Below are 17068 nucleotides of genomic sequence, written 5' to 3'. Positions count from 1 at the left end.
ACATTTGAATAAAAAGGGCCTTGTTTCTTCTTGAAATTTGATTGTCTGAATAAGGAAATTCCATCTGTTTTGGGGACTTTTGTGACAATGCTGGAATACAAGCAGCTTGAAGATGAGATTAATTGTTCAAAAACACGTTGTTATTTAAATAAATATAAGCCTATCTAACTCATCAGTATATTTTAAAGATTTGTATGGAGAAATGTACCTCTGTATTTAAATAGCCAATGCGTTTTATTTATATTTTGCAGTATATTTTATAGGTTTTACTTCTGTTAAACATTTCCAGATATCAACGAGTGTAGTTCCAGTCCATGCGACACTAACGCACTTTGTGGTGATCTAGTTGATAGTTACAGTTGTACCTGTAATGCTGGCTATACAGGGGATGGAATGACATGTACAGGTTCGTTGTATTTCTCTACCATTTACATAGAAAAAAATGAACTTTCGTGTATAGGTTTGTCATGTGTTATTTTAGATACATACACATATTTCGACTAATATTAGTGTAAATGATGAATGGTGTATCGTGCCCCGCTCCCTGTACACACATCGCATTGTAAATTTAATGTTTATACATGTAAGCTAGAAAATACACTGAGTATCATACGTTGAAAGTATGGTAATGGTTACAATTAGATTATATCCTGCAAAATAACAGAACCAATATAGTCACTATAATGAATGATCACTCTTAATGGGCACAATGTGCATTGAACCAAATAAGGTTACACAAATTATTTGTTTTCCGAAGGAATATACATGTTGAAATACAATTGATAACATTTGAATGAGACGGGCCTTAGGTTTGAATGGAAATAATGTTATTTTTTATTTTAGATAGATATTAATGGATCTTATCTGTCACTTGTGTATTTAAGAATTATGTTTAAAAGCGAATGTGTTCATTTTCTATGGAAGAAGCAAAGGAGAGGCTGTTCCATGGTGTTCCAAAAAACTTAGTGTACGATCACGTATTCAAATGATCACATTTGAATAAAAAGGGCCTTGTTTCTTCTTGAAATTTGATTGTCTGAATAAGGAAATTCTATCTGTTTCGGGGACTTTTGTGACAATGCTGGAATACAAGCAGCTTGAAGATGAAATTAATTGTTCAAAAACACCTTGTTATTTAAATAAATATAAGCCTATCTAACTCATCAGTATATTTTAAAGATTTGTATGGAGAAATGTACCTCTGTATTTAAATAGCCAATGCGTTTTATTTATATTTTGCAGTATATTTTATAGGTTTTACTTCTGTTAAACATTTCCAGATATCAACGAGTGTAGTTCCAGTCCATGCGACACTAACGCACTTTGTGGTGATCTAGTTGATAGTTACAGTTGTACCTGTAATGCTGGCTATACAGGGGATGGAATGACATGTACAGGTTCGTTGTATTTCTCTACCATTTACATAGAAAAAAATGAACTTTCGTGTATAGGTTTGTCATGTGTTATTATAGATACATACACATATTTCGACTAATATTAGTGTAAATGATGAATGGTGTATCGTGCCCCGCTCCCTGTACACACATCGCATTGTAAATTTAATGTTTATACATGTAAGCTAGAAAATACACTGAGTATCATACGTTGAAAGTATGGTAATGGTTACAATTAGATTATATCCTGCAAAATAACAGAACCAATATAGTCACTATAATGAATGATCACTCTTAATGGGCACAATGTGCATTGAACCAAATAAGGTTACACAAATTATTTGCTTTCCGAAGGAATATACATGTTGAAATACAATTGATAACATTTGAATGAGACGGGCCTTAGGTTTGAATGGAAATAATGTTATTTTTTATTTTAGATAGATATTAATGGATCTTATCTGTCACTTGTGTATTTAAGAATTATGTTTAAAAGCGAATGTGTTCATTTTCTATGGAAGAAGCAAAGGAGAGGCTGTTCCATGGTGTTCCAAAAAACTTAGTGTACGATCACGTATTCAAATGATCACATTTGAATAAAAAGGGCCTTGTTTCTTCTTGAAATTTGATTGTCTGAATAAGGAAATTCTATCTGTTTCGGGGACTTTTGTGACAATGCTGGAATACAAGCAGCTTGAAGATGAAATTAATTGTTCAAAAACACCTTGTTATTTAAATAAATATAAGCCTATCTAACTCATCAGTATATTTTAAAGATTTGTATGGAGAAATGTACCTCTGTATTTAAATAGCCAATGCGTTTTATTTATATTTTGCAGTATATTTTATAGGTTTTACTTCTGTTAAACATTTCCAGATATCAACGAGTGTAGTTCCAGTCCATGCGACACTAACGCACTTTGTGGTGATCTAGTTGATAGTTACAGTTGTACCTGTAATGCTGGCTATACAGGGGATGGAATGACATGTACAGGTTCGTTGTATTTCTCTACCATTTACATAGAAAAAAATGAACTTTCGTGTATAGGTTTGTCATGTGTTATTATAGATACATACACATATTTCGACTAATATTAGTGTAAATGATGAATGGTGTATCGTGCCCCGCTCCCTGTACACACATCGCATTGTAAATTTAATGTTTATACATGTAAGCTAGAAAATACACTGAGTATCATACGTTGAAAGTATGGTAATGGTTACAATTAGATTATATCCTGCAAAATAACAGAACCAATATAGTCACTATAATGAATGATCACTCTTAATGGGCACAATGTGCATTGAACCAAATAAGGTTACACAAATTATTTGCTTTCCGAAGGAATATACATGTTGAAATACAATTGATAACATTTGAATGAGACGGGCCTTAGGTTTGAATGGAAATAATGTTATTTTTTATTTTAGATAGATATTAATGGATCTTATCTGTCACTTGTGTATTTAAGAATTTTGTTTAAAAGCGAATGTGTTCATTTTCTACGGAAGAAGCAAAGGAGAGGCTGTTCCATGGTGTTCCAAAAAACTTAGTGTACGATCACGTATTCAAATGATCACATTTGAATAAAAAGGGCCTTGTTTCTTCTTGAAATTTGATTGTCTGAATAAGGAAATTCTATCTGTTTCGGGGACTTTTGTGACAATGCTGGAATACAAGCAGCTTGAAGATGAAATTAATTGTTCAAAAACACCTTGTTATTTAAATAAATATAAGCCTATCTAACTCATCAGTATATTTTAAAGATTTGTATGGAGAAATGTACCTCTGTATTTAAATAGCCAATGCGTTTTATTTATATTTTGCAGTATATTTTATAGGTTTTACTTCTGTTAAACATTTCCAGATATCAACGAGTGTAGTTCCAGTCCATGCGACACTAACGCACTTTGTGGTGATCTAGTTGATAGTTACAGTTGTACCTGTAATGCTGGCTATACAGGGGATGGAATGACATGTACAGGTTCGTTGTATTTCTCTACCATTTACATAGAAAAAAATGAACTTTCGTGTATAGGTTTGTCATGTGTTATTTTAGATATATACACATATTTCGACTAATATTAGTGTAAATGATGAATGGTGTATCGTGCCCCGCTCCCTGTACACACATCGCATTGTAAATTTAATGTTTATACATGTAAGCTAGAAAATACACTGAGTATCATACGTTGAAAGTATGGTAATGGTTACAATTAGATTATATCCTGCAAAATAACAGAACCAATATAGTCACTATAATGAATGATCACTCTTAATGGGCACAATGTGCATTGAACCAAATAAGGTTACACAAATTATTTGCTTTCCGAAGGAATATACATGTTGAAATACAATTGATAACATTTGAATGAGACGGGCCTTAGGTTTGAATGGAAATAATGTTATTTTTTATTTTAGATAGATATTAATTGATCTTATCTGTCACTTGTGTATTTAAGAATTATGTTTAAAAGCGAATGTGTTCATTTTCTATGGAAGAAGCAAAGGAGAGGCTGTTCCATGGTGTTCCAAAAAACTTAGTGTACGATCACGTATTCAAATGATCTCATTTGAATAAAAAGGGCCTTGTTTCTTCTTGAAATTTGATTGTCTGAATAAGGAAATTCTATCTGTTTTGGGGACTTTTGTGACAATGCTGGAATACAAGCAGCTTGAAGATGAAATTAATTGTTCAAAAACACGTTGTTATTTAAATAAATATAAGCCTATCTAACTCATCAGTATATTTTAAAGATTTGTATGGAGAAATGTACCTCTGTATTTAAATAGCCAATGCGTTTTATTTATATTTTGCAGTATATTTTATAGGTTTTACTTCTGTTAAACATTTCCAGATATCAACGAGTGTAGTTCCAGTCCATGCGACACTAACGCACTTTGTGGTGATCTAGTTGATAGTTACAGTTGTACCTGTAATGCTGGCTATACAGGGGATGGAATGACATGTACAGGTTCGTTGTATTTCTCTACCATTTACATAGACAAAAATGAACTTTCGTGTATAGGTTTGTCATGTGTTATTTTAGATACATACACATATTTCGACTAATATTAGTGTAAATGATGAATGGTGTATCGTGCCCGGTTCCCTGTACACACATCGCATTGTAAACTTAATGTATTTACATGTAAGCTAGAAAATACACTGAGTATCATACGTTGAAAGTATGGTAATGGTTACAATTAGATTATATCCTGCAAAATAACAGAACCAATATAGTCACTATAATGAATGATCACTCTTAATGGGCACAATGTGCATTGAACCAAATAAGGTTACACAAATTATTTGCTTTCCGAAGGAATATACATGTTGAAATACAATTGATAACATTTGAATGAGACGGGCCTTAGGTTTGAATGGAAATAATGTTATTTTTTATTTTAGATAGATATTAATGGATCTTATCTGTCACTTGTGTATTTAAGAATTATGTTTAAAAGCGAATGTGTTCATTTTCTATGGAAGAAGCAAAGGAGAGGCTGTTCCATGGTGTTCCAAAAAACTTAGTGTACGATCACGTATTCAAATGATCACATTTGAATAAAAAGGGCCTTGTTTCTTCTTGAAATTTGATTGTCTGAATAAGGAAATTCCATCTGTTTTGGGGACTTTTGTGACAATGCTGCAATACAAGCAGCTTGAAGATGAAATTAATTGTTCAAAAACACGTTGTTATTTAATTAAATATAAGCCCATCTAACTCATCAGTATATTTTAAAGATTTGTATGGAGAAATGTACCTCTGTATTTAAATAGCCAATGCGTTTTATTTATATTTTGAAGTATATTTTATAGGTTTTACTTCTGTTAAACATTTCCAGATATCAACGAGTGTAGTTCCAGTCCATGCGACACTAACGCACTTTGTGGTGATCTAGTTGATAGTTACAGTTGTACCTGTAATGCTGGCTATACAGGGGATGGAATGACATGTACAGGTTCGTTGTATTTCTCTACCATTTACATAGACAAAAATGAACTTTCGTGTATAGGTTTGTCATGTATTATTTTAGATACATACACATATTTCGACTAATATTAGTGTAAATGATGAATGGTGTATCGTGCCCCGCTCCCTGTACACACATCGCATTGTAAATTTAATGTATATAAGCTAGAAAATACACTGAGTATCAGACGTTGAAAGTATGGTAATGGTTACAATTAGATTATATCCTGCAAAATATCAGAACCAATATAGTCACTATAATGAATGATCACTCTTAATGGGCACAATGTGCATTGAACCAAATAAGGTTACACAAATTATTTGCTTTCCGAAGGAATATACATGTTGAAATACAATTGATAACATTTGAATGAGACGGGCCTTAGGTTTGAATGGAAATAATGTTATTTTTTATTTTAGATAGATATTAATGGATCTTATCTGTCACTTGTGTATTTAAGAATTATGTTTAAAAGCGAATGTGTTCATTTTCTATGGAAGAAGCAAAGGAGAGGCTGTTCCATGGTATTCCAAAAAACTTAGTGTACGATCACGTATTCAAATGATCACATTTGAATAAAAAGGGCCTTGTTTCTTCTTGAAATTTGATTGTCTGAATAAGGAAATTCCATCTGTTTTGGGGACTTTTGTGACAATGCTGGAATACAAGCAGCTTGAAGAAGAAATTAATTGTTCAAAAACACGTTGTTATTTAAATAAATATAAGCCTATCTAACTCATCAGTATATTTTAAAGATTTGTATGGAGAAATGTACCTCTGTATTTAAATAGCCAATGCGTTTTATTTATATTTTGAAGTATATTTTATAGGTTTTACTTCTGTTAAACATTTCCAGATATCAACGAGTGTAGTTCCAGTCCATGCGACACTAACGCACTTTGTGGTGATCTAGTTGATAGTTACAGTTGTACCTGTAATGCTGGCTATACAGGGGATGGAATGACATGTACAGGTTCGTTGTATTTCTCTACCATTTACATAGACAAAAATGAACTTTCGTGTATAGGTTTGTCATGTATTATTTTAGATACATACACATATTTCGACTAATATTAGTGTAAATGATGAATGGTGTATCGTGCCCCGCTCCCTGTACACACATCGCATTGTAAATTTAATGTATATAAGCTAGAAAATACACTGAGTATCATACGTTGAAAGTATGGTAATGGTTACAATTAGATTATATCCTGCAAAATATCAGAACCAATATAGTCACTATAATGAATGATCACTCTTAATGGGCACAATGTGCATTGAACCAAATAAGGTTACACAAATTATTTGCTTTCCGAAGGAATATACATGTTGAAATACAATTGATAACATTTGAATGAGACGGGCCTTAGGTTTGAATGGAAATAATGTTATTTTTTATTTTAGATAGATATTAATGGATCTTATCTGTCACTTGTGTATTGAAGAATTATGTTTAAAAGCGAATGTGTTCATTTTCTATGGAAGAAGCAAAGGAGAGGCTGTTCCATGGTATTCCAAAAAACTTAGTGTACGATCACGTATTCAAATGATCACATTTGAATAAAAAGGGCCTTGTTTCTTCTTGAAATTTGATTGTCTGAATAAGGAAATTCCATCTGTTTTGGGGACTTTTGTGACAATGCTGGAATACAAGCAGCTTGAAGAAGAAATTAATTGTTCAAAAACACGTTGTTATTTAAATAAATATAAGCCTATCTAACTCATCAGTATATTTTAAAGATTTGTATGGAGAAATGTACCTCTGTATTTAAATAGCCAATGCGTTTTATTTATATTTTGCAGTATATTTTATAGGTTTTACTTCTGTTAAACATTTCCAGATATCAACGAGTGTAGTTCCAGTCCATGCGACACTAACGCACTTTGTGGTGATCTAGTTGATAGTTACAGTTGTACCTGTAATGCTGGCTATACAGGGGATGGAATGACATGTACAGGTTCGTTGTATTTCTCTACCATTTACATAGAAAAAAATGAACTTTCGTGTATAGGTTTGTCATGTGTTATTTTAGATACATACACATATTTCGACTAATATTAGTGTAAATGATGAATGGTGTATCGTGCCCCGCTCCCTGTACACACATCGCATTGTAAATTTAATGTATATAAGCTAGAAAATACACTGAGTATCATACGTTGAAAGTATGGTAATGGTTACAATTAGATTATATCCTGCAAAATATCAGAACCAATATAGTCACTATAATGAATGATCACTCTTAATGGGCACAATGTGCATTGAACCAAATAAGGTTACACAAATTATTTGCTTTCCGAAGGAATATACATGTTGAAATACAATTGATAACATTTGAATGAGACGGGCCTTAGGTTTGAATGGAAATAATGTTATTTTTTATTTTAGATAGATATTAATGGATCTTATCTGTCACTTGTGTATTGAAGAATTATGTTTAAAAGCGAATGTGTTCATTTTCTATGGAAGAAGCAAAGGAGAGGCTGTTCCATGGTATTCCAAAAAACTTAGTGTACGATCACGTATTCAAATGATCACATTTGAATAAAAAGGGCCTTGTTTCTTCTTGAAATTTGATTGTCTGAATAAGGAAATTCCATCTGTTTTGGGGACTTTTGTGACAATGCTGGAATACAAGCAGCTTGAAGAAGAAATTAATTGTTCAAAAACACGTTGTTATTTAAATAAATATAAGCCTATCTAACTCATCAGTATATTTTAAAGATTTGTATGGAGAAATGTACCTCTGTATTTAAATAGCCAATGCGTTTTATTTATATTTTGCAGTATATTTTATAGGTTTTACTTCTGTTAAACATTTCCAGATATCAACGAGTGTAGTTCCAGTCCATGCGACACTAACGCACTTTGTGGTGATCTAGTTGATAGTTACAGTTGTACCTGTAATGCTGGCTATACAGGGGATGGAATGACATGTACAGGTTCGTTGTATTTCTCTACCATTTACATAGAAAAAAATGAACTTTCGTGTATAGGTTTGTCATGTGTTATTTTAGATACATACACATATTTCGACTAATATTAGTGTAAATGATGAATGGTGTATCGTGCCCCGCTCCCTGTACACACATCGCATTGTAAATTTAATGTATATAAGCTAGAAAATACACTGAGTATCATACGTTGAAAGTATGGTAATGGTTACAATTAGATTATATCCTGCAAAATAACAGAATCAATATAGTCACTATAATGAATGATCACTCTTAATGGGCACAATGTGCATTGAACCAAATAAGGTTACACAAATTATTTGCTTTCCGAAGGAATATACATGTTGAAATACAATTGATAACATTTGAATGAGACGGGCCTTAGGTTTGAATGGAAATAATGTTATTTTTTATTTTAGATAGATATTAATGGATCTTATCTGACACTTGTGTATTGAAGAATTATGTTTAAAAGCGAATGTGTTCATTTTCTATGGAAGAAGCAAAGGAGAGGCTGTTCCATGGTGTTCCAAAAAACTTAGTGTACGATTACGTATTCAAATGATCACATTTGAATAAAAAGGGCCTTGTTTCTTCTTGAAATTTGATTGTCTGAATAAGGAAATTCCATCTGTTTTGGGGACTTTTGTGACAATGCTGGAATACAAGCAGCTTGAAGCTGAAATTAATTGTTCAAAAACACGTTGTTATTTAAATAAATATAAGCCTATCTAACTCATCAGTATATTTTAAAGATTTGTATGGAGAAATGTACCTCTGTATTTAAATAGCCAATGCGTTTTATTTATATTTTGAAGTATATTTTATAGGTTTTACTTCTGTTAAACATTTCCAGATATCAACGAGTGTAGTTCCAGTCCATGCGACACTAACGCACTTTGTGGTGATCTAGTTGATAGTTACAGTTGTACCTGTAATGCTGGCTATACAGGGGATGGAATGACATGTACAGGTTCGTTGTATTTCTCTACCATTTACATAGACAAAAATGAACTTTCGTGTATAGGTTTGTCATGTGTTATTTTAGATACATACACATATTTCGACTAATATTAGTGTAAATGATGAATGGTGTATCGTGCCCCGCTCCCTGTACACACATCGCATTGTAAATTTAATGTATATAAGCTAGAAAATACACTGAGTATCATACGTTGAAAGTATGGTAATGGTTACAATTAGATTATATCCTGCAAAATATCAGAACCAATATAGTCACTATAATGAATGATCACTCTTAATGGGCACAATGTGCATTGAACCAAATAAGGTTACACAAATTATTTGCTTTCCGAAGGAATATACATGTTGAAATACAATTGATAACATTTGAATGAGACGGGCCTTAGGTTTGAATGGAAATAATGTTATTTTTTATTTTAGATAGATATTAATGGATCTTATCTGTCACTTGTGTATTTAAGAATTATGTTTAAAAGCGAATGTGTTCATTTTCTATGGAAGAAGCAAAGGAGAGGCTGTTCCATGGTATTCCAAAAAACTTAGTGTACGATCACGTATTCAAATGATCACATTTGAATAAAAAGGGCCTTGTTTCTTCTTGAAATTTGATTGTCTGAATAAGGAAATTCCATCTGTTTTGGGGACTTTTGTGACAATGCTGGAATACAAGCAGCTTGAAGAAGAAATTAATTGTTCAAAAACACGTTGTTATTTAAATAAATATAAGCCTATCTAACTCATCAGTATATTTTAAAGATTTGTATGGAGAAATGTACCTCTGTATTTAAATAGCCAATGCGTTTTATTTATATTTTGCAGTATATTTTATAGGTTTTACTTCTGTTAAACATTTCCAGATATCAACGAGTGTAGTTCCAGTCCATGCGGCACTAACGCACTTTGTGGTGATCTAGTTGATAGTTACAGTTGTACCTGTAATGCTGGCTATACAGGGGATGGAATGACATGTACAGGTTCGTTGTATTTCTCTACCATTTACATAGAAAAAAATGAACTTTCGTGTATAGGTTTGTCATGTGTTATTTTAGATACATACACATATTTCGACTAATATTAGTGTAAATGATGAATGGTGTATCGTGCCCCGCTCCCTGTACACACATCGCATTGTAAATTTAATGTATATAAGCTAGAAAATACACTGAGTATCATACGTTGAAAGTATGGTAATGGTTACAATTAGATTATATCCTGCAAAATAACAGAACCAATATAGTCACTATAATGAATGATCACTCTTAATGGGCACAATGTGCATTGAACCAAATAAGGTTACACAAATTATTTGCTTTCCGAAGGAATATACATGTTGAAATACAATTGATAACATTTGAATGAGACGGGCCTTAGGTTTGAATGGAAATAATGTTATTTTTTATTTTAGATAGATATTAATGGATCTTATCTGACACTTGTGTATTGAAGAATTATGTTTAAAAGCGAATGTGTTCATTTTCTATGGAAGAAGCAAAGGAGAGGCTGTTCCATGGTGTTCCAAAAAACTTAGTGTACGATTACGTATTCAAATGATCACATTTGAATAAAAAGGGCCTTGTTTCTTCTTGAAATTTGATTGTCTGAATAAGGAAATTCCATCTGTTTTGGGGACTTTTGTGACAATGCTGGAATACAAGCAGCTTGAAGATGAAATTAATTGTTCAAAAACACGTTGTTATTTAAATAAATATAAGCCTATCTAACTCATCAGTATATTTTAAAGATTTGTATGGAGAAATGTACCTCTGTATTTAAATAGCCAATGCGTTTTATTTATATTTTGCAGTATATTTTATAGGTTTTACTTCTGTTAAACATTTCCAGATATCAACGAGTGTAGTTCCAGTCCATGCGACACTAACGCACTTTGTGGTGATCTAGTTGATAGTTACAGTTGTACCTGTAATGCTGGCTATACAGGGGATGGAATGACATGTACAGGTTCGTTGTATTTCTCTACCATTTACATAGACAAAAATGAACTTTCGTGTATAGGTTTGTCATGTATTATTTTAGATACATACACATATTTCGACTAATATTAGTGTAAATGATGAATGGTGTATCGTGCCCCGCTCCCTGTACACACATCGCATTGTACATTTAATGTATATAAGCTAGAAAATACACTGAGTATCATACGTTGAAAGTATGGTAATGGTTACAATTAGATTATATCCTGCAAAATAACAGAACCAATATAGTCACTATAATGAATGATCACTCTTAATGGGCACAATGTGCATTGAACCAAATAAGGTTACACAAATTATTTGCTTTCCGAAGGAATATACATGTTGAAATACAATTGATAACATTTGAATGAGACGGGCCTTAGGTTTGAATGGAAATAATGTTATTTTTTATTTTAGATAGATATTAATGGATCTTATCTGTCACTTGTGTATTTAAGAATTATGTTCAAAAGCGAATGTGTTCATTTTCTATGGAAGAGTGAGTGAGTGAATATGGTTTTACGCCGCTTTTAGCAATATTCCAGCAATATCACGGCGGGGGACACCAGAAATGGATTTCACACATTGTACCCATGTCGGGAGTCGAACGCGGGTCTTCGGCGTGACGAGCGAACGCTTTAACCACTAGGCTACCCGACCGCCCCTTCTATGGAAGAAGCAAAGGAGAGGCTGTTCCATGGTGTTCCAAAAAACTTAGTGTACGATTACGTATTCAAATGATCACATTTGAATAAAAAGGGCCTTGTTTCTTCTTGAAATTTGATTGTCTGAATAAGGAAATTCCATCTGTTTTGGGGACTTTTGTGACAATGCTGGAATACAAGCAGCTTGAAGATGAAATTAATTGTTCAAAAACACGTTGTTATTTAAATAAATATAAGCCTATCTAACTCATCAGTATATTTTAAAGATTTGTATGGAGAAATGTACCTCTGTATTTAAATAGCCAATGCGTTTTATTTATATTTTGAAGTATATTTTATAGGTTTTACTTCTGTTAAACATTTCCAGATATCAACGAGTGTAGTTCCAGTCCATGCGACACTAACGCACTTTGTGGTGATCTAGTTGATAGTTACAGTTGTACCTGTAATGCTGGCTATACAGGGGATGGAATGACATGTACAGGTTCGTTGTATTTCTCTACCATCTACATAGACAAAAATGAACTTTCCTGTATAGGTTTGTCATGTGTTATTTTAGATACATACACATATTTCGACTAATATTAGTGTAAATGATGAATGGTGTATCGTGCCCCGCTCCCTGTACACACATCGCATTGTAAATTTAATGTATATAAGCTAGAAAATACACTGAGTATCATATGTTGAAAGTATGGTAATGGTTACAATTAGATTATATCCTGCAAAATAACAGAACCAATATAGTCACTATAATGAATGATCACTCTTAATGGGCACAATGTGCATTGAACCAAATAAGGTTACACAAATTATTTGCTTTCCGAAGGAATATACATGTTGAAATACAGTTGATAACATTTGAATGAGACGGGCCTTAGGTTTGAATGGAAATAATGTTATTTTTTATTTTAGATAGATATTAATGGATCTTATCTGTCACTTGTGTATTTAAGAATTATGTTTAAAAGCGAATGTGTTCATTTTCTATGGAAGAGTGAGTGAGTGAATATGGTTTTACGCCGCTTTTAGCAATATTCCAGCAATATCACGGCGGGGGACACCAGAAATGGGCTTCACACATTGTACCCATGTCGGGAGTCGAACCCGGGTCTTCGGCGTGACGAGCGAACGCTTTAACCACTAGGTTACCCGACCGCCCCTTCTATGGAAGAAGCAAAGGAGAGGCTGTTCCATGGTGTTCCAAAAAACTTAGTGTACGATCACGTATTCAAATGATCACATTTGAATAAAAAGGGCCTTGTTTCTTCTTGAAATTTGATTGTCTGAATAAGGAAATTCCATCTGTTTTGGGGACTTTTGTGACAATGCTGGAATACAAGCAGCTTGAAGATGAAATTAATTGTTCAAAAACACGTTGTTATTTAAATAAATATAAGCCTATCTAACTCATCAGTATATTTTAAAGATTTGTATGGAGAAATGTACCTCTGTATTTAAATAGCCAATGCGTTTTATTTATATTTTGAAGTATATTTTATAGGTTTTACTTCTGTTAAACATTTCCAGATATCAACGAGTGTAGTTCCAGTCCATGCGACACTAACGCACTTTGTGGTGATCTAGTTGATAGTTACAGTTGTACCTGTAATGCTGGCTATACAGGGGATGGAATGACATGTACAGGTTCGTTGTATTTCTCTACCATTTACATAGACAAAAATGAACTTTCGTGTATAGGTTTGTCATGTGTTATTTTAGATACATACACATATTTCGACTAATATTAGTGTAAATGATGAATGGTGTATCGTGCCCCGTTCCCTGGACACACATCGCACAGCAGTTAACATTATAAATTTAATGTATATAAGCTAGAAAATACACTGAGTATCATACGTTGAAAGTATGGTAATGGTTACAATAAGATTATATCCTGCAAAATAACAGAACCAATATAGTCACTATAATGAATGATCACTCTTAATGGGCACAATGTGCATTGAACCAAATAAGGTTACACAAATTATTTGCTTTCCGAAGGAATATACATGTTGAAATACAGTTGATAACATTTGAATGAGACGGGCCTTAGGTTTGAATGGAAATAATGTTATTTTTTATTTTAGATAGATATTAATGGATCTTATCTGTCACTTGTGTATCTAAGAATTATGTTTAAAGGCGAATGTGTTCCATGGTGTTCCAAAATACCTTGTAAACGATCACGTATTCAAATGATCACATTTGAATAAAAAGGGCCTTGTTTCTTATATGAAAATTGTCTGAATAAGGAAACTCCATCTGTTTTGAGGACGTTTATGACAATGCTGGACTACAAGCAGCTTGAAGATGAAATTAATTGTCCCAATTATCGTTATTTAAATAAATATAAGCCAATCTAACCTCGCAGTTTATTTTAAAGATTTTTATGCAGAAATGTACCGCTTCATTGAAGAAGCAAATGGGTGAGATTTTTTGTCCTATGTTGTATGTTACTCATAATTAGATATACTAAAGGACTAGAAGAACTAAAGTTTTATTCGTTCAAACATTTCCAGATATCAACGAATGTGATCCCAGTCCATGCGACACTAACGCACTTTGTGGAAATCTCTTGAATAGCTACAGTTGTACCTGTAATGCTGGCTATACAGGGAATGGAATGGCGTGTACAGGTTTGTTGTTTTTGTTTTTCATCCATAGGGATATAAAAGAATGATGGCTTATAGATATTGCATAGACCTGTAGGTTTACTTGTCTTAGCAGTACTGTACATATCCTGTAATGAACGAGGAACTAGAATAAGGTGTGACCATTATAACTTCATGTTGAAATATACAGGGTGAAACAGCAAACCAACAAACAATCTGAGAAAGGTCAGATAACTCTAAATGCAAAAACAATGGGGTATGGTTCAAGCGTAGTAAGCTCTCATGGGTTCATTTTGTTGCCGTTTGATTCTTTTTAAGTTTTGATGTTTTGTTATCACTTTTAATTTGGTTTGTTTGAACTCTCTGAAGGTACCACCTTGTTATTAGGTTTCCCAGTGCAAGGCTACTTCAAGGGTGTAACAAATAAAGAGCATTACATCGTATTAAATGTATGATTCAAACAAATGGTAACATTTAACATTGTTTCATTGTATTTTATTGTTGTATTTGTGATTAAATGTGTTAAATAAAACTTTATCTAAAGGCATACGTTATCAGCAAAATATATACAATGTATTCAGTATATGATGGAAACAAGTATCTGTATTTTTTTATGGTATTTGTAATTTAACTAGGAGGGAATATTTGATGGTTGTCATTCACAGATATCAACGAGTGTGATTCCAATCCATGCGACAGTAACGCAGCTTGTAGTAATCTTGTTGATAGCTACAGTTGTACCTGTAATGCTGGATATACAGGGAATGGCATGACATGTACAGGTTTGTAATATTGATTAATATCTATGGATAAACTATGTAAACTTTACAGTCTTTACAATTCTTCCATGAGTTCTACATTATGATTGCCTTGTGTATGGATGCGTTTTTCCGTCTCTTCATCCGTCCATCTTCAAAGATGATAATACGAATTCAGCCTTCCGTTATGAAGCGTTGCAAATATTTTCAAGCCATGGAATTTGTGCCTTTTGAAAGTGCAAAGTTTTTAAAATTTTATGGAAACAAGTGTGACTCAGTTGTGGAAACGGTCGTTTTCAGAGAAGAGCTGAAGTTCGAGAGTTTGTTGATAAGTTTTAAGCCTCACATAGAATGAACTGAGTAATTTTCAAACCTTTTGTTGTGAACGTGACATGATCTCATAGAGGCTTCGACACGTGAAGATCCGGGGTAGAATAGGTCTTCAGCAACCCATGCTTGCAGTAAAAGGCAACTAAGCTTGTCGTAAGAGGCGACTAACGGGACCGGGTGGTCAGGCTCGCTGACTTGGTTGAAACATGTCATCGATCCCAATTGCGTGGATCGATTCTTATGTTGTCAATACTGAATTGTCTGGTCCAGACTCGATTATTTACAGACCGCCGTCATATAGCCGGAATATTGCTGAGTGTGGCGTAAAACAACAAACCAACCAATCATAGAGGCTTCACTCAATGTACCTATGTGGCAAATCGTGCCCAAATCTTTGGCGTGATGAGCATAAGCTTTATCCACTCGGGAATAAATGTTCGGTGATGTAATATTGAATGCTTGTAAATTTACAGATATCAACGAGTGTGATTCCAGTCCATGTCATATGAATGCAACGTGTGGCAATCTTCTTGATAGCTACAGCTGTACCTGTGATGCTGGGTTGACGGGGAACGGAGTGACATGTACAGGTACCTTTAGTTTTCGTTTCATGAGTGAATATACTAATGTGATTCATCACTCCAGTCTTCACATATAAAGTTGAAAGAAACTTTCTCTGTGTGACATTTATGCACAGCTGAAAGAAAATATATGTTCTTTCTTTCACGTTTGAAGTATTATGGGCCTTTCGTTCGTGACCTGGGCAATTAGTCTTTCATACTCTATTGTATTCTGGGATTTTGAAGTTTATCAGCAACATATGTAAAAACAGCTATTTTAAAAATTGAAACTATGAGTCTAATTTCTTTAATACAAAAGTCAGCTTGCAACAAAGCATTTTGATGTGGCTCACACTTCCTTTTGTTCAATTGTCAGAAGTACTCATGTATTTATCGATTTCGGTGTGGATATTTTTATGTCTGTATTTAATCCCCCCCTCCGCTATCTAACATTCATTAATAGCAGAAATATTTCAGTTTGTTAAAGTATCTTCCAAATTTTCGTTTTCAACTTCGATGAGCATTGGATTTTAATATATAAATAGTATCACTACTAAAATCCGGATCACATATTCAGTATAATATAGAGTCAACTTTGACTTCATATCCTATCTTCTTAAATCTTTCGATACGACTGCGAAGTCAAGAATTTTATTGAAAAATGGCCTTGCAGTATGTTGCACTGAGAATATGTACTGCCATTTAGTAAAACGTTTCGACAACTAGAAAGACACAGTGTGTAAAGAGTATGTTACTCTTCAGTTCAGAAATATGTTGTTGGCATTAGGAATTCTTACATACCTGCACATTTTAAAAATACATTTCCGTGTGTGACGTGATCTCCTTATTACACAC

The 17068-nt window shown here is 33.2% G+C and overlaps 1 protein-coding gene across 11 annotated transcripts in view; it reads left to right on the top strand.

The window, feature by feature from the left end:
* The window catches only part of LOC124143148 (fibrillin-2-like), an 85792-nt gene that overhangs the window by 38142 nt on the left and 30582 nt on the right, over positions 1-17068 (top strand). For 7 of the 11 annotated variants that reach the window (XM_048394898.1, XM_048394904.1, XM_048394906.1 and 4 more), the window contains 17 exons: positions 290-406; positions 1281-1397; positions 2272-2388; positions 3263-3379; positions 4254-4370; positions 5245-5361; positions 6230-6346; positions 7215-7331; positions 8200-8316; positions 9185-9301; positions 10170-10286; positions 11155-11271; positions 12318-12434; positions 13481-13597; positions 14473-14589; positions 15231-15347; positions 16127-16243. In XM_048394898.1, the coding sequence (XP_048250855.1) occupies positions 290-406; positions 1281-1397; positions 2272-2388; positions 3263-3379; positions 4254-4370; positions 5245-5361; positions 6230-6346; positions 7215-7331; positions 8200-8316; positions 9185-9301; positions 10170-10286; positions 11155-11271; positions 12318-12434; positions 13481-13597; positions 14473-14589; positions 15231-15347; positions 16127-16243 (1989 nt within the window). The remainder of the gene's footprint in view (positions 1-289; positions 407-1280; positions 1398-2271; positions 2389-3262; positions 3380-4253; positions 4371-5244; positions 5362-6229; positions 6347-7214; positions 7332-8199; positions 8317-9184; positions 9302-10169; positions 10287-11154; positions 11272-12317; positions 12435-13480; positions 13598-14472; positions 14590-15230; positions 15348-16126; positions 16244-17068) is intronic. The other 4 variants (XM_048394907.1, XM_048394899.1, XM_048394901.1 and 1 more) reach the window with 4 other exon arrangements.

The sequence above is a fragment of the Haliotis rufescens genome, unplaced genomic scaffold (genome assembly GCF_023055435.1).
Source record: "Haliotis rufescens isolate VD_foot unplaced genomic scaffold, xgHalRufe1.0.p SCAF_131, whole genome shotgun sequence".
NCBI lineage: Eukaryota > Metazoa > Mollusca > Gastropoda > Lepetellida > Haliotidae > Haliotis > Haliotis rufescens.
Note: the sequence above shows the minus strand (reverse complement) of the source record. Positions and strands in the feature narration are given on the sequence as shown.